We start from the raw sequence: 25954 nt of genomic DNA on the forward strand, positions 1-25954 counted from the left end.
ACATACGTACTGAAAGCTCATTAGGACATAGCAAACCCCAAGACAGTTTAAATGCACATAGCATTGAGTGAATGAACCCCCACCCCCTATAATTTTAATAACAAAATGAAAAGATCAAGGACACTGTATATGCTATATGCTCTTTTATTTGAGAAACCATGCAAAACACCTCAGGAACAAGAGAAAAAGTTCTAATATTCATCTTCCTCTTCCTCACAATCTTCAGCAGAATCTGCTCCAACCTCCTCGTAGTCCTTCTCCAGGGCGGCCATGTCCTCTCTGGCCTCGGAGAACTCCCCTTCCTCCATCCCCTCACCCACATACCAGTGCACAAAGGCCCGCTTGGCGTACATCAGGTCAAACTTGTGATCCAGGCGATTCCAGGCCTCAGCGATGGCGGTGGTGTTGCTCAGCATGCACACGGCCCTCTGCACCTTCGCCAGGTCCCCTCCTGGCACCACCGTGGGCGGCTGGTAGTTGATGCCCACCTTGAATCCAGTGGGGCACCAGTCCACAAACTGGATGGATCGACGGGTCTTGATGTTGGCAATGGCAGCGTTGACGTCTTTGGGAACCACGTCGCCGCGATAGAGCAAGCAACAGGCCATGTACTTACCACGCCGGGGGTCACACTTCACCATCTGGTTGGCCGGCTCAAAGCAGGCATTGGAGATCTCCGCTACAGACAGCTGCTCATGATAGGCCTTCTCAGCCGAGATAATGGGAGAATATGTAACCAGGGGGAAGTGGATGCGAGGGTATGGAACCAGGTTGGTCTGGAACTCCGTGAGGTCCACATTAAGAGCGCCATCAAAACGCAAAGAAGCCGTGATTGAGGACACGATCTGTGCAATGAGTCTGTTGAGGTTGTTGTAGGAGGGCCGCTCTATATCTAGGTTTCGCTTGCAGATGTCAAAGATGGCCTCGTTGTCAACCATGAAGGAGCAGTCCGAGTGCTCAAGCGTGGTATGAGTGGTCAAGATGGAGTTGTAGGGTTCTACCACTGCAGTGGAAACCTGAGGCGCAGGGTAGACCGAAAACTCCAGCTTGGACTTTTTGCCATAATCAACAGACAGACGCTCCATCAACAAAGAAGTAAAGCCAGATCCAGTTCCACCACCAAAACTGTGGAAGATCAGGAATCCCTGCAGACCTGTACACTGGTCAGCCTGCACGAGAAGATAAATCATTAGGAACTTCCAAAAGTACTTCACAGAACACTGAAGGCCGATTCACAGCTCACCATTTTGCGCATTCGATCAAGCACGGAGTCCACGATCTCCTTGCCAATAGTGTAGTGGCCACGTGCGTAGTTATTGGCAGCGTCTTCTTTGCCATTGATAAGCTGCTCTGGGTGGTAAAGCTGGCGATAATGTCCATTGCGGATCTCATCTGGAAACAAGCCATTGCAAGTCAACCAACAAATTTGGCCTACTGTACACCGTTTCTGCTAAACGAGAGTGGCTCCACAGAGGAGTCAGAATATAGCGGTCATGAACAAGCAGTGCTTCGAGCGCAACAGAGTTCAGGAGCCGCTCCTTTACCTACAACCGTTGGCTCCAGGTCTATGAAGACAGCGCGGGGCACATACTTCCCAGCTCCAGTTTCACTGAAGAAAGTGCCAAAGGAGGAGTCAGCCAAGGTGGTGCTGCCAGAGCTGATCATCCCATCGGGCTGGATGCCATGTTCCAGACAATACAGCTCCCAGCAGGAGTTACCCATCTGCACACCTGCTTGGCCTATGTGTACCGAGATGCACTCTCTCTGTTCAACAGAACATGTCAGACATAATACAGATAGTCAGACAAGTACAAGCCCCCCTTTTCTTAAAAAAAAAAAAGTATTTAAGTGTTAGTGTAGCCTTACCATTGTGTTCAGTGTTTGAGGGGAAAATTTAATTAAGAAAGATGTCTCTGACCTGCAAAGTCAAGAAACACAACACCACTGATATGTTAAAAGAAAGCACTAGCAGTTAATGCTTGCCTAGTGTTATACTATATACACAAATCCAAACCATGCTTACCCACACAGCTGTACCATGTTACCCACCTGGGTGAGCTTTATCAAGAGTGAACTCAATTTATTGGGGGTGTGGTTTTTCAATTAAGTCTGGAAGAGTGGACCTGAATTTGCCATTTTAAATACAACATGAAGAAAACAAAGACCTATGCTCTAGAGAATACATCTATCCCACACATTCCACACACATTTAAAGTCCAGAAAATAACTTTGCAGATAAAATTAATTTTAAATAAATAAAAAGCTACCAGACTTTACAATGAGCATCAAACACAAATATATGACATTCAGATATGTAGGACTTAAAATTCCCATATTTAGTACTTTCCCTTCTAATACTTTTGAATCCCACAGTTAGTATGTGCAAAAGCCAACAGTTTAAACTGGGTTCATACTTTCCGATCAGACCCAAGATCTTTTGAGTGAACTCATTCATCTTTGTGTCCACGAGCCTGTTTGTATTCCATGTGTTTACCATCTTAATTCAAAGTCAGATCTGGTGCAGTACCCTTGTGATGCAGAGTCCTGCACTGCACTGCGGTGTACAGGAACAGAACACTATGCCCGACTGCCTCTTGTGCCGTTGACAGCGCATGTGAGTGAGTGTGTGTGTAAGAGAGAGATAGAGAGAGAGAGAGAGAGAGAGAGGGCGTGCCATGAGTGGTGTGTGGGAAGTATTGCTCAGAAGCAGTGGGAGAGGTGTGTTTGATGTGGAGTGAGGAGATCCATGGTTCAGCAGCCTCAACTCACTCTATATTTAAAATGCTCTGAACCGTGGGAGGCAAACTATGCAATGCAAGTAATTTTCTATAGTGGGAAATGAACCTTGTGCTAGTAGGTTACTAGTAGGTTACTATAACTGACATAACTAAACATGCAGCCGGTCCTCTTTGTGTCAGGGACAATATAAGAAAGTGTTGATCTCATTGGCCTGTCAGTGCAATAAACAAAAGCAAAAGGGCTTTGTTGACACAATTTCCATTGTGGTTGTTATTCGTTTTTCACAGACGCTAATCCTAATAGACCTGTGTCCATAGTAACGAAAGGAGCACAGAGATTACTTAGGCTAGAAGGTGAGTGAAAGGGAAGTGTCAGCTGGGTTTTCTCAGAGAGAGAGAGAGAGAGAGAGAGAGAGAGAGAGAGTCAGGTTACTACAGAACAGGTGCACCCAACACTCCAATGCAGACAGAGCTGGGGTGACTGGGGGCATGCAAAGAATCACATTCTACGTCTCTCTCCTCTACCCAGGGATGACCAAGGCTGTTGGCTATGGATAGCAGCATAACTGCTTCACAGATGATTCTGTGCTATATGGGGATTTACGGCAGACCCGTGCCTGCCCAGACATGAGTCACGAAAGATGGGTCTGGAGAGAGCATTATTATTTGGTGTCCAGCTGATCATGGATGGTGGGCAAGGTGTCTGATATGATATTCAGATTGGATGTAGAGGTCCTTTCAAGGTGCCCCGAGGTCAGGCACTTACAGAGTAGTGAAGATTAAACAAGCTGCTAATGTGATGAAGATTAAAGGGCACGACAATCATTTCAGTCTCTACTGGCATTAGACCAGCAATTACTACTAAAATAATAACTTTCAGAATGTAATAACACTCTAGCCTAGATCTAATATGATTAAGATTGTAAATGAAACTGCATAGAAGGCAAGAAGTTGGACTACATGGTTAATGTGACAGAACTCTTAAGCCATAAACGTCTAAAATCACTTACAGTATTTATCTAAATAGTCATCCATAATTGTCATGGTCAGCATATGTACATATAGCTATTGTAGGCACATTAGTTAAAAAATTGTTAAAATGTTTAATAGTAAAACGTTCAAATCATGGTTTCTTTCAGCTACCTCGCTATGCCCATGATATAACTATACAGTCCTCTCAGACTGTGCCTTTATTCCACCTCTTAGGGGTATTTTGAACAGTGGGGTTATCAAAAGTGAGACTCCCCTAAATTCTTCCCTCTCTCTCTTTTTTTGTCTCGCAGGGGTGTAACTGTAGTGGCCCGGTTGCTACGCGGCGGCCATGTTGGAATGCTCTATTCGTGATGAGGGGGCATGAGGAGCGCGAGCGACTAAACCGCCTTGTTCGCGGGGCACAAGAAGCGCACGCGCTGCACATCGGCTCGATCTAAACTGGGATGAAATCGCGGAGCTGCCCGTGATACCGGCGTGATAGGACTCGCGCGCTACCGGCCCGCGGCACGAGGCGCCATAACGCGAGTGAGTAGCTTCCATGTTGTTTTCCAGCGTTTCTTTGGGAAGCCGGAAAGACCCGATTCATTTGTAAATCTGTCGGTGTTTGAGACGGCGACTCGCTCCTTTAACGATGTCTTGCGGTGGAAACAAACTATTAACATCAACTTTCGAAACGGTACAATATAAGATACAATAAGATTCGAGCGTGAATTTGTAGCACAGTGTTGTCAGAGTTTATATCCTGTTCCCGACCGATTTATCCAATGACTAACCTACATCTTACGGACCGACAACACTGTTGTTGAGAGATCTGCTCTATATTGTGTATTTAAGGGTAATCCACTTCTGCTGTACCGGATCATTTATGTACTCCATTTATCGGCCAGTCTGCCTGTCTGAATCACGTTGGGATCGGGATACATCACTTTACTTCTTGTTGGAAAACTGAAATATGCGCTTGTTTGGTCGAATAACGTCATGGTGTGTGCTTGGCCAAGGGCTCTTCTGAGCTCCTGGACCCAGGACGAGGTCTCTCCTGAGCTCCTGGACCCAGGGCGAGGGCTCTCCTGAGCTCCTGGACCCAGGGCGAGGGCTCTCCTGAGCTCCTGGACCCTGGACGAGGGCTCTCCTGAGCTCCTGGACCCAGGGCGAGGGCTCTCCTGAGCTCCTGGACCCAGGGCGAGGGCTCCCCTGAGCTCCTGGACCCAGGGCGAGGGCTCCCCTGAGCTCCTGGACCCAGGGCGAGGGCTCCCCTGAGCTCCTGGACCCAGGGCGAGGGCTCCCCTGAGCTCCTGGACCCAGGGCGAGGGCTCCCCTGAGCTCCTGGACCCAGGGCGAGGGCTCTCCTGAGCTCCTGGACCCAGGGCGAGGGCTCTCCTGAGCTCCTGGACCCAGGGCGAGGGCTCTCCTGAGCTCCTGGACCCAGGGCGAGGGCTCTCCTGAGCTCCTGGACCCAGGCATGTCATGTAGGTCAAAATGGTTGACGGTGAAAAGTTAGAAGGGCAACGGTGCTTCATCTGTCATTTGCAGATTTGTTCTGAGATCTCTGTGCAAGACATTCTGTTTTTTGTGTCCTGGGGCGGTGGATTTGCTGTGGAGGGTACAGAGCAATTTTATTTTACACCCAAGAACACAAGAAGGGAATATGGGACTGTACATTTAATAGATCGATATTCATATGTGACTCTAAAGTTGCGGTGTATAGTTCAAAGGGCATAGATAGATACTTTAGTCATTGCACATGTACAACGAAATTGAGTTACTCGTCCGTCCTGAGTTTGTCTCTCCTAGACTTGTATTATGTGATTGCATTATGATGATTCTTAATGAAAATCATGTTTATTTTAGGGCTTGGTTAAGTGTGTCGGACTCCGACCGCTCATTTTTGATCAGACCATGGATGGAGAATGCGTTGTTTAGGCTCCGCTGATTAAAATGGTGATGAAAAGCGATTTGTGTTTACAACAGGACGCCTAAAGAACTGTGAGAACTGCGCTGTAGTCAGGATATAGCTGCCTAGTTCTGTCCCACAGGATCGCTAAGGAAGACACCTTTTCCTTTCAACCGCAACTCCTTGTGTGGACCGTTTCACTTGCAGGAAGTCTGTGTTTCCTAATCTAGCTTTCAGCAGTCCTGGAGTCGGGCAGGTCATGAAATGTTGCGTTTTGGTGTGTATCACAGGACACGTCCTGTTCTCCAGCCAGAGCTGTAACCTTTTATCTAGACGTCCATGCCTTACCGAAAGTGATTTGTTTCTCGAAGAAAAGCTTTCTCATTAGATTAGCCTAATTCACCCAATTTCCTGTTTTCTTTTAGAGCTTTTGCTGTTTTATTTTGCTGTTGTGGGTCGCTCCATGGGAACGTCATGTAGCCTTCTGGTGTAATCATCATCATCATCATCTCAGTCTGTTCCACCACAAGAAATGTGTTTTTTTTATATTTAAAACTGTATGTTGACACTGATGCAGTGCAAAGTATCATGTTTTGAAGCCTGTGATTCAGATTTCAGTACCTCACTTTGACCACGTGGGCTCTTAACATGAGTGTCAGTCTACCAATGGCAGACAGAGAACAGCAGGTCTATTGAGAAGCTACATGTGATGGAGATTCTTGCTCTTCCCCTGATATGTCTGTGTTTGCAGGTTTCAGACTGATGAATGGTCCATTCACCGTCAACTTAACGAACCTAGCTGCGAGCTCGGAGCTCAGATTAAAAAAATTAAAAAAAAAACATATTTTTGCCCAGACAAAAGTTTATTTTGCAGAACGTGACGTGGGTTCTCCCCAGGGTGGTGCAGCACAATCTGTTTATTTTCAGTTTTGGGTCAGAAAAATGCTTGCTCCTACCAACTCCAGCGTGGCCATATTGCACACTTGTTTTGCTTCCATCGGTGATATTCAAAACTGCAAACATTCGGTCAAGACGCGAGTCTGTGCTTCACGGCTGGTTATGAATGGTGTCTTTATGGGGGCCAGAGGGTGGTGGGGACAGAGAGGGTATGGTTTCATATTAGAACCCCCACCCCACCCCTTGCTGGTGTCTTAAAGGCTGCTCTGTCCGTCTTGGTGGCGTGCGCAGCCTGTGTGGTGCGAGAGGCCCCCTGCAGGAAGCCCGTCTCAGCAGTGCTGCAGTGCCTGACAGGCTGCCCATCACGGCTAGCGCCTCGCTGCTCTTTCCATGAGGCCTGTTTGGGGGAAGGGAAGATGGGTGGGGCTTGATCAGCAAGAACAAACAAACAAACAAGCAAAAAAACACAGGGTGGGGCAGGGCTACAGCATGCCTGGATTTCAAATACAAATGCCAGATAGACAAATGGCATTAGGGTCAAACTGTTGTTTGTGTCTTCAACCTACCATTATGTAGAGAACCGAGCACATTAAGTGCTTTGTTTTGCGTTTTTGTTTTTGAGTATAGTTAGGAAAACTGCTTGGATGAACACCAGAGCTTTATGGGTGTGGCAGGTGGTTTTTTTTCTGTTCCACTAAGTGCAAAGAACAGAAGGAAATACGCTTATACTATAAAGTGCGGCATAGCTGAGTGGAACTAAAGACAATAGCCCCTCGTCCCCAGTGGGAATCTGGCTCCCACACCTGCCTTCAGCTTGGCTCACTAACAGGAAATGACATCAGCATCGGACACTACTGCATAGCACTGTAAATGCGCTTAAGCAACATCTGCTTTGGTCTATTGTCCAAGCAATCTGAAAAACTGATATGGCTCTTATTGGTTTTTATTAGCATAATCTGTTGCGTCTGATCATGCCAGTATGCTAGTGGCCCAATCACTGCTGTCAGAACTGAAGTCTAGACTGAAGGCGCGAGGTGCTATCAGGTCTGGCCTACGTATGAAATGACGTTAATATACAGCGTACATCCTTGATGATGGGTTTTCTGGAAACTTTACTGACTCACACTACCCTGTACATGTAGCAACATGGAGGAGAATGTGTGTCTGTTTTGTGATTGGAGGGATGTGGACTTTGGTAGAAAAATATGAACAAATCGGGAGCTTCTGTTGCACCATTGTTCTTAATTACGACACCACATGGGGAAGATGAATCCAGTCTCGTATCGGTTCAAAATTCACATCCAGGCATCAGGTGTAGACATATGAACTGGTCTTTGATCTGCCAGTTTCAAATACTGAAGACGTATGGTAAGACAGATGTGGCCATTTTATAGCAAAATAGTAGTTTTAGACCCCAGTTCAGGGCAGTAACTCCTCTCAGTTTATCTGGTATCACAGCGTTTAACCCACCTTGATGGACTCATTCCTGATCTCTCAGGTACTAGTTCAGTTATGTTCTGCCCTCAATATGTATGCCTGCCGTAGGTTCTACCTCTACGGTTCTGATTTAGGCACTTATTGGTTCAGAAAAAGCAACTGAACTGGCATCTCGGAAGGCGTCAGTTCCGTCGCTCTCTCGAGAACCAGTTCGACGTCAAATCGCCCGCCGAGGGGGAGATCGCACGATCTCGGCACTAAGCAAGCCGCCAAGGTCCAGGCCCGTGGGAAGCATCTGTTTGGTGCAGCCTGTCGTCTGAGTCTGAGAAGCTCGGCACTAAGCAGGGGCGTGAAAAACAGACGACTGCTCGTGTTCCGAAACTGACACAACGCATCCGCAGCCCGAACCGCGGAGGGGCCTGGAAGTGAAAGGCGATGGCAGGCAGCCTCAGAGATGCATAGCTACCGCAGCTAAATTTACCCACCAGCCTCAGCTCTCTCACCGGCACCTCTGGGCTCGCGTACATCCTCGTTCCCGCCCCTTTATTTTGTGGGTCAGGAGGAGGGGGAGGAGCAGAGGAGGCGTAATTCCCCCTCAGTTGGGATTAGAAAGAGGAGGCTCCTTTTGATGGTCTGCTTTCCTGGGATTTTTACAAAGCTCATTTCAAATCGGTGCTTCTTGTAAGTTCTAAAAAAATACTGGTGTATAATAAATTCCCGTGAGTTTCGGAAATAGCCAGCCAAGCCCACTAAATCATTCATTGACTTGGTGCATTTAGCATGCAACTGGGGCCTATCGGAGCAGAAATGGAAGTCTCTGTGAACACACACACAGAATCTGAGACAGAGATGCATGCATTATTGCAGACATTTCCTAAACAAGTGATTGTTTTAGCCAGGTCATATCCAGCATTAGTAAAGGGAAATTTTGACTGTGCGGCGTCCTAATGGCCTTTGCAACTCTTTTAAATTGGGTTTTTACGTCATTTGTTCTTTAATCAGATGTGAACTTCACAAGGCCACAGTCATCTACTATTCTTTAATCACAGTTAAACCACATGTGTGATTTGGACCAGGAAGCTGGATCACTTTGTCTTCATCTTTCCAGAATGTTTAGCAAATTCCTCCAAGGCCCGTTTCAAGGTCGATACGTCTGTTAGGTTTACGTTCTACTTAGCGGGCTAATTCTAGACGGCTCGCTACGCCGTCACAGTGGCCAGCGGCTCCGGGGGCCCGTGTGTGGCGTGCCTACCCACCTGGCTGTGAAATTACCGCAGGTGTGCGGAGAGATAAGGGACAAACCGGGCCTGGTCTTGCCAGCCGCCTCACCCATCGCCCCGAGCTGCTGGGTCTCTCCCTTTGCCCCTCGTTCTCATGGCTTCTTTACGTCCAGTCTCTGCTCGGTCCCGTCCGTCTCTCTCGGCTTATGTTTTTTTTTTTTTCTTCGTCTTTAGCTGCTGAGCTCTTGCAAGCTTATTGACCCTCGAGAGATGCTGTACGTCAGTCCTCAGACACAGCGTTTGAGTGCATTGTTATCGTCCAGTGAAGATACCTAATGAATCCACCGTGTTAATAAAAAATTTCACATCTCTGTACTCCCACATATCTTAACACTAGCTCAGATATTTAATAACTATGTTATTTTTGCTATTATGAGGCCTTAATACCAGCATAACTGAACGGTCATAAATGTAAACACGCACGTGTCTGACATCTGAGTGTGTGATGGGTAAGATCCCACATCTGCTCCAGTCTTAAGCTCATGAAGTCTTGCAGCCTGTGGTTAAGACGTGCCTAAACACACACGTAGGTGCTCCTGCAAACATGCCATGCACATTTGAGCTGTATCAGCTACCTTTGCCCCAGGGTTGCATTCCCTCATGTTATGTTAAGTGGTGTTATCCATTCATCATGTGTTGTTCATGAACTGTGAAGCTGTGTGTGGGTTATCAACTCGTGAATGTTGGTGAATGTTTTCTGTGTAGGAACTGAGGTGGAATTATTGGTTTTGTTTATTCATTTCATAGAAAGCAGTTGATCTGTTTTCTTACAAATGACAAAGTGCTAAACATCAGTCACTTAAGAAAAGAATGAACTAGAAATAATGATATCTAACACCATGCCAGAGTTACTTATTAAATAAAACGTCTAGACTGTTAGCAAGCCTATTTGTATCAGTGCTATGTTCCCTGAGGTAATATTCAGACTAGCATGCTAATTATTTCCCAGTTGTAAATGTGCCCTCAACACTGTTTCACCAAATTTTTTTATATTTGCAATCTTTCAGCCCTTCCTGAAGAGAGAAAGTGATGTGGTTTGTGTGCTAATAGTACTAGCACTGTGTGTTTAGTATTCGCTAGTAGCTCTCAGGCTAATGAGTTAACACCACTTTTGGGCAAGCTGACAGCCTCGCAGGCAGTAGAAGGGAAACCGCCTTACCAGTCCATCCACGTCTTCAGGGGTTGTGCTGGGCTTAAGTTCTACACACGCACACATACGCGGTACTCCCTGGTTGTGAGTGACCTTACTGGCCTCCCTTCCCCCGTGTTTGGGAGGTCACGTTCTTTAAGTACGGTTCTGCTGAGCGACAGTTGGCGTGAAGGAGATGGACGGATGGATGGCAGGGTGGACAGGTGGATGAAAAGCGGGAGGGGGGGGGGTCCCTTCAGGCCGCCATGAAAGGGCTCGTTTGTGCTGCTGTGAGGAGACTCGCTGATGCTCCTTTTGGTCACTTTGAACGGTTCTTCGGGTCCTCAGGTTTGTCTAAGATTTTTTGGGTTTTGTCTTCGTCCTCCATTGACTGTCTATGCGTCGCTCTTAACTTCCTGGATGCCTGGTCACACTCTTCAGAAGTCTAGTTCATGGTCATCTTAACTTCAGTCTAAATTAGCTTCTGTGCAACCATCTGGAGTGTGAAAGGGAAAAAAAAATCTTCCCATGTTCCCTTTGGGATGACACTAGTGCGTGCTCAAGGTAAATTATATAATGGAGGACAATGGTTTTACTTTTCTTCAGCGTTTCAGTTTGAGAGCATGTGTGATGCACCTGGTGCAGGGAGCCATCTGTGCACTGGGTGCAGTTTGAGTTTGTTTAGTGATGGAGGCCTTTTAAAAAGATCGGTGAGAACTGGCCCCGTCACTCTGGACAGGACGGCGGTTCCTCTCAACGCTGTCTTCCTTCATCACGACTGTCCGCGCGTCTGATGGGGATCAGCTCATTTCTGGAGGATTCTTTCTCACCTTGGCCTCACCTCTCTGACCTCTTTGACCTTTCACTTTCACAACATCTCCATAGCGTCTAACGGTGTGACCTCGAGACCCCCCCACCACCACCACCACCATGTGACTCAGCCCTGCCCGGACCCCAGACTACATGGGGCCTTGGGCCCTTCCTGTAATTACACCACACTGAGTCACTAATGAAGAAGAGAAAACAGTGGAAATCACACCAAAGCCGCCACTGTATGACATTGTGCATGCAGTAGTGGTATTAATCAGAAGAGAAAGGGGGAGAAAAAAGGGGTGGAGAGAAGGGGAGAGAGACAGACAAGGGGAGAGGGAGGAGATTCTCTTTCGAGCGTGTGCTCTGCCCACTGTAAGTCATTTGTTGGCAAAGTGACACTTGTGTCTCTGTTTCTGCTCAGAGGGACACAGCAGGCTTTGTGAGCGACCTGACTGACCCCCGTTGAGCTTCTAGGTACAGAACCACCGCTGCTGTGTCTCCAGCGTTCAGCTCCACCCCGTCACGAAGCGCGTCACGGAGGTCAGAAAGGACGCGTCCACTAACATCGCTCGTGCTTGACTTCAGTTTTTGCATACTGACCAATCGCATCATTTTACCAGTTTACTAAGGTGAAAATATTTCATGAAGGCTTGTGCAGAAAGTGAGAACTGTCTGTAATTTCGGTGTGTAAAGAAAAGATTGAGGGGCAGTTCCAGATTATAATTATTATAAGATTATAATTGTGTGGTCAAGGATTCCCCCCCCCCCCCCCCCCCCCCCCCCCGAGACCCATCCAACGAGTCTCCACTCGGTCCACTCACACACGACCACACGTCTGAGCGATGTGTGCCGGCTGCGGCCAGTGGGGGGCGCTGTGGGGATGGGGGAGAGCGGGATGTTTGCTCCCTACGCTGCCTACGGTCGAGGGCCTTTCTGAACGGGCTGCGGGGGGGGGACGCCTGTGTCTTTCACGCTGGTGCTTTGTCTGTCTGTCTTCAATAGAGCTCGTCTTGAAATGAAAGCATGTGTCCTGGAGGCTTAGGAGTGCAGGGAGACTGAAAGTGGCCTCGATTCGTGTGTGTGTGTGTGTGTGTGTGTGTGTGTGCGCGCACATGTTGACACAGTTCCCATGTATGAAGTAATACTAACCTAAAAACGTGCACGAACGCTGTATGTAAATGGATTGCTAGTTGCTAGAAAAAGTAAAATCTGTGTCAACAGGTGCAAATTAAACAGCCCCCCCCCCCCCCCAGGTTTCCCTTCACCTTGAGTTTCTTTGCGAACTGTCATTTGTGATGACAGGGGGCCTGTGGGAAGTCCAGAGTGGGAGAGATGTTAGCCCGAGTTTATCAGCAGGGAAAACGCCAGCAAGGCCACAGAGACTGTTCCCCCCCTGGGAGAGACGGAGATACAGCAGGAAGCGAGCGGCGTAAACATTCTGAGAGCGACCATTGCGGTGTTGGGCCAGTGTGTGGGGGATGTTTGGGGGGGGGGGGGGGGGGGGATAAGTGCAACGAATGCTTCATGGAGGAGAGTAGAAGACGTAATGTATACATCTGAAATGTATCTGTATTGTAGGCTCATTCAGAGCTGTGTCGGCGTGCCCACCATACGCCCACGTTTAGCCCACTGAGGTTATTCTGATGTACCAGGCCTTTGTTGTTGCCGGGCCTTCCGTTATTGTTTTTTAGTTTTTTTTGGCCATGCTGGGCACCAGTTAAGAGGCCTTGCATTAATGGAGAGGCCTTGCATTGTGTGTTCGCTTTATAGATTTAGTAGATTTTGGAAGGCACCTCAAGGACCTGTTTAATAATTCCTTCGCATTTAGCAGAATATTATTAGCACTCTTAGCACTTAGCTTAGTTATTGTCACTGTTTGTGAGTGTCTTGGGTGCTAATTAGAGGTGACAACATTTATGCCCCCTTTTCCACGCGTTAACACGGTTCCCTGGGGTCCTAATGAATTGGACGTGACGTGCTTTGGTCAAAATACCACAAGGATCAGGCACCACTTCTCGTCTCGGCCTGTCTAAACCGCCCTCTTCTGCTGTCATGGCAACTGTTGAGCGTGAACCCTGGGAGAAACATGGCTGCCAGATAAAACGGTGCAGTCATGGCTATATATTACATTTCTGAATGCTTAGTTATTGGTTTTGTCACTCGGATGTTTATTTTTGTATGTTTAGCTACAGCTGTAGATGTTCTGGCTGTGGTAGCTGTAGCTAGCATGTTTCCATCAAAAATAAACCATCAGCTCTTCTAACCTTCTCAAGCCATGAGTGGAGATACTTGGAGAGGGGTGTATAATTCTAATGAGCCTGCACTTGATGTAGAGAGCCAAGTCTGATCTATTCTTCATGTCCCCTTTAAGAGTCATACTTTGACACTGTGATTTTGAACCGTTTTTTAAATAAACGTTCTCGCTAATCTGAGGGAATTAAAACATTGTGTTTTCTTCTGGTGCAACCGTCACCTGTCTTATAGTTTCAAACTGCGTATATCACTTGGCCCCGTCAAGCCCTTCGGCACGCTGGGAGGTGAACGCCACTCTCACGTCTCTGCCAGTGCTCAGTCCTGTCTATGAGGAACGAAACATGTTCAACATTCATACCACGGGGGGTTGCTTTGTTCAGAACTACACATCACTCAGTGCTTTTCATCAGGAAGTCTGCTTGAGATTTATTGCCAGGTTTAGTCAAATGTGTCGCTATAAATAGTGCAATGCTTTTTTTGGGGGGGGGGGGGTCCTCACGCCCGCAGGCCCATCCAGCCGAGTCTCCAAGGGGATTCGGTAACGAGGTTGGCGGCCGCTGCCAAAATCCCCCCCCATGAATCTCATCGCTAAGTCCTCTTGTGCCACGTCCCCCATCGGGCAGCTTTGCACAGCACGTCTAATGTCTTGTGAGGGAGCGTCCCCAAAATCCTCCCCGCAAAGCACAGTGTATGCGAGAGGAGTCTCTCTTCCCGCTGCATCCCAGGGCGGGTCAGAGGCCGGTCCCCGCGGCACTTTGACGCTCCTCCCTGACGGGGAGTGAATAAGAACCCAGCGATGCTATTGGCCAGGCAAAGAGCAGGCCAGCCCTGCCAGGGCAGCTGTGTCGGTTAACCGTGTGTGTGTGTGTGTGTGTGTGTGTGTGTGTGTGTGTGTGTTTGGGGATAGGGGGGCTGTATGGTAACCAAATCCACATGCGTAGGAGAGGCCGCATCTCCTCAGAAGCGCCTCCGGCCCCATATACTAACGAAATACCTCCTGCTGTCTTGGTCGTGTGTTACATGAGTGATGAGTTTACAAGAAACACTCGTAAGAACATGAGGAGAACCGTGGCCCTAATTTCCTGGTCAGGGAGTAAAGATGTTTGATTATCTCCAGACTGCATGCCGTGTTATGAAACTGTCTGATGCTTTCAAGAGTAATATGACCTATGACGTCATATACAGATGATTCATTCAGCCTGATATGAAGCAACTACAGTGAGCACCGTGCAGGCGAAACCTCCATTCTGAAGATGTACACGCGTCCCACAAACGCAGGGTCTTGTGTCCATTCTGAGACTGGGGGACACTCGTCCACTGCTCAGCTGCGGTGGAGGCCTGGAGGACCCCACCATCCTCCACCCCCGCACTCTGTGGGAAGCCTGGACGCCCCTCGGACACGAGGACCGTGGGGATGTAGCAGGGGTTTGTCAGCGTGCTCTTCTGGTGCACATGTGCAGGTCCATGTCAGTTTGGCAGCATACGTCAGCACTACAGAGAAGTAGAACAATGATTTGACCAAAAAAATACACCAAATCCGTCAACTGTTTCTCACGCAAAGTAGATTGTACAGTACAGCGCAAAGTTTTCAGTAGTTTGTCCAAGGTGGGTGTGGGGGACACCTTTGATTCAACCCCCCCCCCCCCCCAGCAGTGTATAGTCACTGGCACTTCTTAAACTAGGCCAGCCAGTAGCCGCTCCGGGTGGAGAAGACTGCAACCCCCACCCAAGCCATCGCCTGCAGTACATACAGCACAGCTCTCCTGCTGTGCAAACAAGTCTTTGACTGATAGGTTGCCAAGGGCCAATGAACGGCTTTCTGTGTGTGTGTGTGTGTGTGTGTGTGTGTGTGTGTGTGTGTGTGTGTGTGTGTGTGTGTGTGTGAGAGCAGGAAATTTGGCCAAGACGCCCAAGTATCCCACTGGCCTTCTGCTGTAATCTGTTTTAATATGTTTTGGAGTGGTTTTGTTTGCCTTCTCTCTGGGTGGGGGGAGGGGGGGGAGGGGCTGATCTCACAGCCAGTGTGACTTGCTGTGCTCATGGTTAGCAGAGCCACCATCACGGCAGATAAGAGGGTAGACCTTCATTTATGTCCCTGTCAGGGCACAAACACCTCTCTCTCTCTGATACTCTCTGCTTCTGTTTTTCTCTACCTCCCTCCCTCTCTCTCCTTTCGGTCTAGCACTTGCACATCCACATGTCACTCCAATTCACTGTGCCTGATGGTAGCACTCTAACCGCTGGTTTTCATTGCTAAAGTGCATCCCTGCCCCCACCCTCTCTCTCTCTCTCTCCTCTCTCTCTCTCTCTCTCTCTCTCTCTCTCTCTCTCTCTCTCTCTCTCTCTCTCTCTCACAGGCTGCAGCCACCCCTTCACCCATCTTATCCATCCCTCACTCTACACTACCTGTTTTGCATTACAGCCCTCCTCGCACTTCTTTTATTGTTTTCTCTCTGCTTTTCTCCCTCCCTTTCTTGCTCTTTTGTCCTACTCTCTCCTTCTTTCCATCCATTTACTCTCCCTCTTTCCCCCTCTGCTCTACTCCTTTCCTCTGAGTGTTTCACTCCTCTATGGTTTTTTTATTCTACCCTCTCACCCCCTCCCCAACCTGCTCCTCCTCCACTGCTGAATGAGACTCCCTCCCTCCCTCCCTCCCTCGTTTCCTGCTCCTTCTCCCACTCCGACTCTGTCCGTCAGCACACGCGCACTAAACGCTCGCCGTCCTGCGCGTGCATCCGTCCGAGACCATTAATCCTTACGTGCATGGCGGGATTTTGCAGGTATCGCGGCGGCAAGTGTGCGTAGAGCACGGCGGTGTTTCTGCAACCTCGCGCGCGTTTGTAAAGACGCGGATCCCCGTGCGCGAGGGAGGTCGCGCGCGTTTGTAAAGACGCGGATCCCCGTGCGCGAGGGAGGTCGCGCGCGGGTGTAAAGCACGGATTGTAAGGATAATCCAACAGTTCGGAGCGGCTCCGGACGGCGTGGTTCGTTAACTTTAATGGAAGGACTCTACCACGGTAAGCCTTTCTCCTGCTAAAGTCCAGTTTCATCGCGTTCTGCGTCCGCTTGTGTTCGTGAGTGACTAAGAGAAGGTGGAGATGTTAGTAATGATATCTGCTAGTCGTTATGGTAGTGATGGCGATATTAATGTGATGAGGGTCAACACCGCGTCGTCAGATGTCCCGTAGCGTAAGGTTCTTCCTGGGTCTGGACCGCGTCCGTCCGTGGGTCGTTATGACCTCCGGGATAACAGCGTGTCACGATGACCAATTACCCCCACGGAGAAACTGAATCAGACCATCGCTTCTGCTTAATATTTAAAGTTGCTTTGTTATTTACGTTTGAAATATTGCATTTTTTTGCAGAGCGATGATTTTGGCACGATGTCGGATAGCGGGGAAATGTGTGTTTGTTTGGAATGCGGGTCGTAAACATTCTGGTTACATTAAAATCAAATTTCTTTTTAATAAGTCGCTTCTTACTTATCAAATGGAGAATGTATATATAAAAGCTGTTGTTCAATATAAAGAATATAACGTACATACTTTGCATACACGTGATTTGTAAACAAGTAAACGTACGTGGTGTGTGTGTGTGTGCGCGCGCGTGCATCAGTGTTTGAGAGAATTCATGCATGGATTATGCGTGGGCGAGTGTGTTGTGTGAGGTCAGGGATGCGTGCATATATTTGGCAGGTGTAGGAGAGGTGCAGGGTGTGTGTAGTATGAAACGGGCTTCAGTTACTGCTACTGTTCTGCGAGGGGCTCATAATTTTGTAGTAATGTCAGAATTTTCCGTTTATAGGGTTCTGTTGGAGTGGCCGAGTCTGTTTAAATACATTTTTGAGGTTTGAATGTTGGCAGGAAGAAAACAAGATTATGCAAATGACTGGCAAGAACAAAATCAAATGTACCTTAGTCTGACTTTACCAGCACCGGAGCAGAAATTGCCATGAACATCAGTGATGCAACAAAATAAAAATCTTAAATTCAGCCATTTCTTATTGCTTATGCCAGAGCAGAGGTTTGGCCTGCTGTCATTCACTCCGCGACCTCCCCAGAGTGTGAAACTGCTCACAGTACAGCAGAGCACGGAGTGCCACAGGGATCACACTCCGAGCCCATGGAGTTTTCTGTCATGACTGCAATATTCTTCACAATGTCATAGAACCGGCGGGGCATCCTTTAACTTGATGTCCTGGATGTCGTCACTCTCCGTGATGGAGTCGTGCCTGGTCGGTCTTGCGTGAAGGTCGCTGTCAACACCCCTGCACACACCAACGCCTGTCCTAGGGCCTCGGACACGCACGCTGGCGTCCGTCTCGCGGAGAGCGAGATCTATACGCCACGGTGGTGCTGAGATGAATTACAAAGCAGCTCGGGACTGACCTGCACCCAGAATGCATTTCTTGTCCTGCTCGGAGTCTGACCAATAGGAGCCTCAGGCTGAGCAGCACGAGCAAGCTTGTTTCTTCTCTGAAATTTTTTCAATGTGGTAAATAAGACAAGGGAGACTACGACTTATGTCATTTAGAGTTGATTGCCTAATTAGTTTGTCTAGATGATGATGTACATTCCAGCGGTCTGTTGCTGACCTCTGACCAGCCCTTTCTGCGAGTGGCATGGGCAGAAACCCACTCGCTGCACACCAGCTGCACTGGTCCCACTCCTGGATGACTTGTGCCGCCCTCCAGAGAGCTTCTGCACTGCCAGCCACTCCATTCCAGTGTCTTCCTTCAACTGTAAGCAGCATGTTCAAACGGTGGCGGTCAGCGAGCGCAAAGAGAGACCTCTGCGTCAGAACCGTCTGCTCTGGAATCTCCACAGATCTTCGCGTCAGACCCCCCCCCCCCCCCCCCCCCAACCATGCCAGCCTGCATTCCGGGTGCGGCGTGCCTCCGAGTCCCTGGACTGGCGGGAGGTTTTGGCCTTTTGATTGACTGAGAATGACTTGACCTGCAGCGTAGAGGTTGAGCGCGTGCTGCCCGTCCTCTGGTGGGCTGCTGTTGGGGGGGGGGGACGGGGGGGGCTGAGCAGAAGGTGGGCAGGATCTTTCTTGTAAACATTTGTAGCACGTAGAAGTCGGCGGGGGGTGTGGGGGCAGCAGCGGTGGCGAATGAGGAGGTAGGCAGGGGTAAACGCAGGCCAGGCAGGGGGTGATGGGGGGGGGGGGGGGGGCGAAACGGAGCGAGAAGATGGGGAGCTTTGAAATGGCTGGTGCCCCTGGGGAGAACTCAGGCTGACGAAATCACTGCAGGCAGCTTTCGCTCACTCCCCCACTCTTCCTCCGCTCTTCATCCCCGCCCATGTAATTACCCCGCCCTGTAATAGCCAGGTTGCTCTCTGTGACATAACACACAAAAAAAAACAACAATGCAGGATGAGTCCCACGCCGGACAAACGCATCTTCTCGCCCAAATATGAGGGACGAGGGATGATGATGTGCTGTCTGTCGCTGGAGCTGCGCCTGTTCTCGGGGCCGACGGGTGAATGCAGTTGTGACTGATCTCCTGCAGGGCTTACAGTGCCGCCTCTCTAATCCACACAGAAAGGCAGCGTGGCTCTGCATGGGCACACAGACGTGTAAACTCAGAGTGGCGCGTGTTTTGGGCACACTCTCGCTGAGGAAATGCCGGCTGGCTTTTTAGAGATCCCAGAAACTTCTGAAGCAGAAATCCTCCGGAAGCTTCCATGGGCTTTGTCATGGAACATGCAGACGAAGCTCCCGTAGCCGCGGGGGCAGTTGCAGAGTTCGTGTGCCGCGTTCAGGTCTCTCCGAGCACCGACGCACTGTGCCTGCAGAGAAAACTACTGAAACCAGTTTGCACTGGCATGTTTTCAATTCTAAGTTCTAACTAAATATTATCCAGTTCTAATAAAGTTTTGGGTGTAATTGGTCGAATCAAAAAGGTGTTGAATAATTGGTGCCCTGTTAAAGTTTGAACATCCCTGGTGTCTATTACATTAGTCATTATGACTGAGGTTGGTATCCATGGATTATGAAGTCTTGATTGAGACAAGTGTCTTGAACCGGTGTAACCGTACATCTAGCTCAGTCTCGCCTCAAACTCCAGCCAAATAAGTAGCATAATGAGTGTTCCTTTGGACACAACAATACGCTCTGACGAGCTGTTCTGGACGAGAACGCTTGCTAAACGCTGTGTGTGAATATCTGCTAGCGGAAGCACTCCTCCATCACTCCGGACCCGTCTGGCTGGCCAGGCTGGAGCGTCCATCCTCCTTAAGAGCTCCCGTTCCAAACGAGGTCCACGTCTGGGCGTGGGCGCGGAGCCCGGGGAGCACCTCGCCCCTCGTCTCGCTCCTCTGCCAGTGCCTGGCTGCGTCTGAGCTCTGTACCAACTTTCCATTTTGGCTGCCATCTGCTTGACTCTGCGTCGCAGGCTTAGCTGGTTGGAAGTGCTACTGCGCTCGGTGGGGCCGCGGTTTAAGATTGATGGGCGAAGCTATCTGCCAGTTTGCCACTGGTAAGCACGTCGAGTTATTAAACCCTCGCTGCGACGACGTGGCCCCGCCCCCCAGGGCAGCGAGTCTGGGCTCACACAAAGACGTGCTTGTATTCGTCTCTCTTGTTTGTTTCTGACTCCTGCCCAGAGCTTTACACACGCTTTCATTTCCAAGTTCACAGGCTGTATATCTCATCTCCTATTTGTGCAGGAGAGACAGTGAAAGTCTAAGACGCGATTAGAATGGGATTAGTGAAGTGTTTTACCTCAGGACCGCTGTAATCTTTATGACTGGAACCCTACTAAATTCTTTTTCTCAAACTGCAAATTTTAACAGGTTTTTACTAGAAAAGTACATGGGGGTTAAGTATCACACAAGATAGTAGCCAATATATATGATTAGCATGTAGGCTCCCTACCTAGTGAGGGAGCGATCCTCACCCGTCTCTCTCTCCTAGTGTCACTGAATTGCTGATCAAGTGTGATCTAAGGAGACATTGTGACAGCTAGTCCAAAAATAGTTTTCCACCATCAGCTTATAAAATATTTTGTCCAAACTTGGACACCTTGAATGTTCTTTAGCTGTGGAAATATAAACTGGGACCACCTCCTGGTGCACATTAACCAATGAACATTGGGCACTTGAATGCTGCACGAATCCAAAATATCATGTCTGGGCTCAATTTCCTGAACTGCCAGCTAATCGTCTACATTTCAAATTTCACTAGATTTGAGAGCTCATAGTCAATTATGGAGGGAAAGACAAATTTTATGGACCATGATGTGATTTTCACGCCTATAAATTTGGAAGGATCCTATTTATGATCAGTTTGCACAGGGTAAAAAATCTTGTTAAGAATGAGAGAGATGGGAGTGGCTTCTCAATTTATATTGTCTGGCGTCTCACCAGAAATCGATGTAGAACGCTTAGATTCACTGCTCACAAGTACAGAAAATAATTTGCTGCATAAGACATTAAACATCTGTGTATGGCTGTGGGGAACCCGCACTTGAATTTTGCCAGAAATCCTCATTCACTTGCCTGTAATCCTACATTCAGATTTGATTCAAAATGTTGATTTTGAATAAAATACTTTATAATAACAATAACATGGGTACGACATTAAAAGATTACATACATGTAGTAGAATTGGCCTAAATTTACCAGGTGTCACTTCGAGAAATCATTTGGCAAGTAAACAAAAGTGCTTAAGAAAAGCACAAAACTCCTTTTCCGTATCATAATGTGGAATATTTACTAACAGGGCAGGTGATTTAGGATTAAAATAAGCTTGAGTTGTTCCTATTTGTCATTTTCTTGAAGGTAAATGTGTGTCCGTGCCAGTAAAGATTTTCATGCTTGTCATGGAAGATTCAGACGAGACTAAAATCAATGTGGCAGACTGGTAATAATTACATTACCCCACCTCTCTATGTAAAACTAGTCCGGTCTCAATAGAGACATATAGAGGAGAGGGAGTGAAATGGATGCAGATGGGGGAGTGTGTGTGTGTGTGTGTGTGTGTGTGTGTGTGTGTGTGTGTGTGTGTGTGTGAGAGAGAGAGAGAAAGCAGAGGTCTCTTGGCGACAGCTTGTGAAGCAGGTGTTTGGGCCTCAGCCAGCCCGACAGACTTGTGGGAGGGGTTTGGGGGGGGCGCCGGCCTACGCTTGGACCCTGTCCTGGGTCGCCATGGCGGCATATGGGGCGTACAGGGTCAGGGCAAGCGGGGCCAGGGTTCCTTTGCAGCGAGGTCTGCTGAACGTAGCTGCCTCGTCTCCATGGCGTGAGAGGACCATATGTTAGGAGGGGACAGGAGTCTATTAAAGATGACCGTCCCGGTGGCTGGGGACACCCAGGGCCCGCTGGGCAGGCTAATCCTTTACGCTCTGGACAGGCGGTCAGTGCACATGCCATTGACATGCAGATTCGATCAACTGGATGAAAGTATTGATTTATTAGGTGTGCATTTAATAGGGTCACACGGGGTAGCGCAGAGTAGTGATGTGGCAAACACTACATATGTAATGTGATAAAGATTTTCTTAAGGTTGGCTACTCAATGAAAAGTCCATTCAGGGTCTTTTACGGATAATTTGAATGTAAGCCTATCAATATCTGTCTATATACATCACAGCTACAACAAAAGATGATGAGTGTCTTTAATAGTCCCCCTAAAATTACGACTTGAACGTTTCTGGTTTTGAGCTTTGGGCTTGTAGACTTCTGTTAGGATGCTGTGTGTATGATAAAGAAGCACGTGATGTAGTACCGTCAGTAAATGACTGAAGTGGGTTAATGGGACTCTTACCACATCAAAGTAACGTTGTAATGGCAGTCTGGCAGCGGCTGGGCGCATGGTGGCCGTGTGTGTGTGTGCATGTGCGCGTGAACTCACGGTTCTGACCTCGCTCTTGTGACAGACGCTTGCCCGCTCCACCACTACGCCTCAGCCCAGGGTTGCAACTACATACTTTTTGAGGTGTATACAAACATACAATCGGCGCCCCCCACACTCCACCCCCACCAACTCGGCAAATAATTTTCTGACATCGATTTGGCGCCCCCTCTAGTGCAGCGCCCCTATGCGTCGTATTCGCTGCATACCCCCTTTTTGCGCCACTGCCTCAGCCCCACCTGCGGGGGGCGTGTCTTCCTCCCACTGTCCCACTGACGAGCTCACGGACGCTCGTGACATGATGGACGTTCTGATGAACTGGCCTCCTGTGCTGCCCTTGGGGCAGGTCAGTGCCTCCGCTCCTTCAGACACAAGCGGCCCTGCAGCAGACAGGAACACAAGCAGCTGGCACGTAAACAATTCAGTTGTGTTGCAAGTAAACAATTACATTCCTGTTTATAGGTTAGTATACACAAAAAAATAATCGATGACCATTTACAATTTATACACATACTAAACTCTAGATTATTGGGTTCAATAAACTTTTGGTAGTGTGTTTTGCTGTTCTTGGTATCACTTTGAAATGCGTATTATGTAATATTCCTGTGCGAGACGTGACGTACTGTGTTCGCTAACAGATAATATAATATTGTGTCGGCTCTTCCGGAATTTGTATCAAAATGGCTTGTGCTGTTATTAGGTGGATGGTGAGTTCTGGCTTTGTGAATCATAGCCCACTGACACCGTGTTTGTTTAAGGGTGTGTTCTCAACACATGTACATTGCTAGTAACTGCTGCAGACAAACAACACTGAACACACAGGAAAGAGAAAGATCCATTTTTTTCCCTCCCGTGTATAATAACATTGGACATTGAAGATGTACCTTATCGTAACTAATTAATAAAAGCTTTTTGAGAGGTACAGAGTAAATCTGGGTTGTGTTATGCACAATCTTAAGTCATTACACATCTGGAGTGGAGTCAGCAAATCTAGGGACTGAACTTAAGAACACTGGTGGTTTGATACCAGAGTCATCTGGATGTAATAGGGACCCCTTCACAAACTCTTTGGGTTATTAATCTGCTCATTCTTCTCTCTCCGACTCCCCCCCCCTCACACACACACACACACACACACACACACACACACACGGAGGGGACCACTGTTACTCTTTGGCGTGGGGCTGGGAGTGCACTCTCGATGGCGTGCACTGCCGTGTCTTTTCCGTGTAAACCCAGTTCCTGTGTGCGAGCCTCTTCCTGGTTCTGGCACATCCTGGTTCACTTTAAGCCCAGCTTTAAGCTGCTAGGACCCGATGCGCCGCACAGCCACTCCCCTCGATGGGAGGGGGCGGGGCCTGCCACACAGCCGCGCCCCTCAACGTGACACACTGCCCAGTACCGTATTCCCAAACTATCCTCACAGGGACTGCTATTCCAACACCTGTTTTTATTTATATCATGGTGATTGACTGCATGCTGCTGATTAAAGATGTCTGCATTATCTGGTTTTCATGCGGGATATCGGTGTGTTTTGCATTATTGGATTCATGGAATGATTAATGAGGAAGGAAGCAGTTGTCCCAGATATGTGCTGCGGCAGGCAGGGGGCGCTGTGTCTCCAGGCCAGCCTGGCCATCAGCCGTCCCTCTAGAATTGTGGCTGACCCACAAAACCACATGCTGCCCACTGTGCTTGGGCAAATGTGCTAAAATGATGACCAATCTGACCTCTCTCTCTCTCTCTCTCTCTCTCTCTCTCTCTCTCTCTCTCCCTCCCTCCCTCACTCTCTCCCTTTTTTCACAGACATTTCAAGGATTTCCTATTACACAGGTGAGTGGCTTTCTTTTAAAACTCATCCACAGGTCTTATGGCAAACAGTCTTATCAGAAATACATACTTATTGGGACTGTTAGCCTTTTTTAGTCATTCTGAGTAGGTTATCAGTCAAAATCACTCAATAGGCTTTTTCCTTTAATAAAGTCGTGATGTGTCTTTGTAGATAATATTTTGCCAAAGCAGCATATACATCATGCAAAGGTGGAATTGTGGAGGAGTTGTTTGTGATATGACAGCGGCCTGTACAGAAGCCTTCATCAGTCTCACAGGAAAATCACCCGTCTGGCCCACAAACCTCCTTATAGTGGCGGTTGGTTCTGGCCACAGTCCCCGTCACTGCAGTCAGATCCAGACATGTGGGCTCACTGTGTGTGCCTGGACTAGAGAAGGGTACTGGCTCAGTGACGCGTGTACAGTGGGGAGATGTCTGCTTATTCAATATCTGTGTGTGTGGTGGGGGGGGGGCATGCGGTATATCAGCACGTGTGTGTGTGTGTGTGTGTGTTTCCTTGTTCCACTGGTGCACATCAGTGTCGCAGCACATGAAAATGGCATTAAAAATGCATAGCGGGTTGCTGGTGTGGATGGACACGGGGGTCGTTAGGAAGGTCTGTCTGAAACGCTGCCCCCTTCTTACCTGATTTATTACGCAATCTAATTTTTTTTTTTGGGGGGGGGGGGGGGGGTGAGGTTAAGCTTCTCCGCCACAACTGCCCCACAAGTGAAGTGTGGTGTGAGGGGGTGTGACGGGGATGTGGAGTGAAGGGGGGTGTGAGGAGAGTGTGAGGGGGATGTGGAGTGAAGGGGGGTGTGAGGAGAGTGTGAGGGGGGGTGTGACGGGGATGTGGAGTGAAGGGGGGTGTGAGGAGAGTGTGAGGGGGGGTGTGACGGGGATGTGGAGTGAAGGGGGGTGTGAGGAGAGTGTGAGGGGGGGTGTGACGGGGATGTGGAGTGAAGGGGGGTGTGAGGAGAGTGTGAGGGGGATGTGGAGTGAAGGGGGGTGTGAGGAGAGTGTGAGGGGGATGTGGAGTGAAGGGGGGTGTGAGGAGAGTGTGAGGGGGGGTGTGACGGGGATGTGGAGTGAAGGGGGGTGTGAGGAGAGTGTGAGGGGGGGTGTGACGGGGATGTGGAGTGAAGGGGGGTGTGAGGAGAGTGTGAGGGGGATGTGGAGTGAGGGGGGGTGTGAGGAGAGTGTGAGGGGGGGTGTGACGGGGATGTGGAGTGAAGGGGGGTGTGAGGAGAGTGTGAGGGGGATGTGGAGTGAAGGGGGGTGTGAGGAGAGTGTGAGGGGGGGTGTGACGGGGATGTGGAGTGAAGGGGGGTGTGAGGAGAGTGTGAGGGGGGGTGTGACGGGGATGTGGAGTGAAGGGGGGTGTGAGGAGAGTGTGAGGGGGATGTGGAGTGAGGGGGGGTGTGAGGAGAGTGTGAGGGGGGGTGTGACGGGGATGTGGAGTGAAGGGGGGTGTGAGGAGAGTGTGAGGGGGATGTGGAGTGAAGGGGGGTGTGAGGCGAGTGTGACGGGGAGGGAACATACGGACCGGCGTCTCTCCGTGTCCAAGTTACGAGGGTGAAGCGAACTGTAAACCGCAGTGTCTTTGTCTATATTTGGCTGTAAGACAATCTGTTGGGTGGGGACAGTCTGTTAGGACGAAGTGTGTCCATGTATATAGCTTTTCAGCACTGAAACATGAGGAATGAATGCTTTTGGCTGTGTGTGTGTGTGTGTGTGTGTGTGTGTGTGTGTGTGCATGTGCGTGTGCGTGTGTGTGTGCATGTGCGTGTGTGTGTTCGTGTGCGTGTGTGTGCGTGTGTTCCTGAGATTTTCC

At 48.9% G+C, this 25954-nt stretch overlaps 2 protein-coding genes across 5 annotated transcripts in view; one reads left to right on the forward strand and one right to left on the reverse strand.

The window, feature by feature from the left end:
• Positions 1-128: 128 nt before the first annotated feature.
• Positions 129-2024, reverse strand: LOC143517398 (tubulin alpha chain-like). Its single transcript, XM_077009860.1, has 4 exons — positions 1867-2024; positions 1545-1764; positions 1244-1392; positions 129-1169 (listed from the first exon to the last, which is right to left on the reverse strand). The coding sequence occupies exons 1-4, from the start codon at positions 1867-1869 to the stop codon at positions 192-194; spliced, it is 1350 nt and encodes a 449-aa protein (XP_076865975.1). The 5' UTR covers positions 1870-2024; the 3' UTR covers positions 129-191.
• Positions 2025-4036: 2012 nt separating this feature from the next.
• LOC143517400 (focal adhesion kinase 1-like) overlaps positions 4037-25954 on the forward strand; it is a 35338-nt gene continuing 13420 nt past the window's right edge. Inside the window, exons 1-2 of one of the 4 annotated variants that reach the window (XM_077009864.1) lie at positions 4038-4256; positions 24096-24122. Coding sequence is in view for 1 of the 4 variants with exons in the window: in XM_077009863.1 (XP_076865978.1) it covers positions 16430-16448; positions 24096-24122 (46 nt within the window). In the remaining 3 variants the exon portion in view is untranslated. Of the gene's footprint in view, positions 4257-4312; positions 4408-16050; positions 16449-24095; positions 24123-25954 lie in introns of those variants that run through there. The other 3 variants (XM_077009865.1, XM_077009863.1, XM_077009866.1) reach the window with 3 other exon arrangements.

This window comes from Brachyhypopomus gauderio, chromosome 6, assembly GCF_052324685.1.
Source record: "Brachyhypopomus gauderio isolate BG-103 chromosome 6, BGAUD_0.2, whole genome shotgun sequence".
Taxonomy (NCBI): domain Eukaryota; kingdom Metazoa; phylum Chordata; class Actinopteri; order Gymnotiformes; family Hypopomidae; genus Brachyhypopomus; species Brachyhypopomus gauderio.

Coding starts and splice junctions, on each gene's coding strand:
- LOC143517398 (XM_077009860.1), bottom strand. Junction 1,393..1,544: donor CCTGGAGCCAACGGTTGTAG/GTAAAGGAGCGG, acceptor GCTTGTTTCCAG/ATGAGATCCGCAATGGACAT. Junction 1,170..1,243: donor TTGATCGAATGCGCAAAATG/GTGAGCTGTGAA, acceptor CTTCTCGTGCAG/GCTGACCAGTGTACAGGTCT.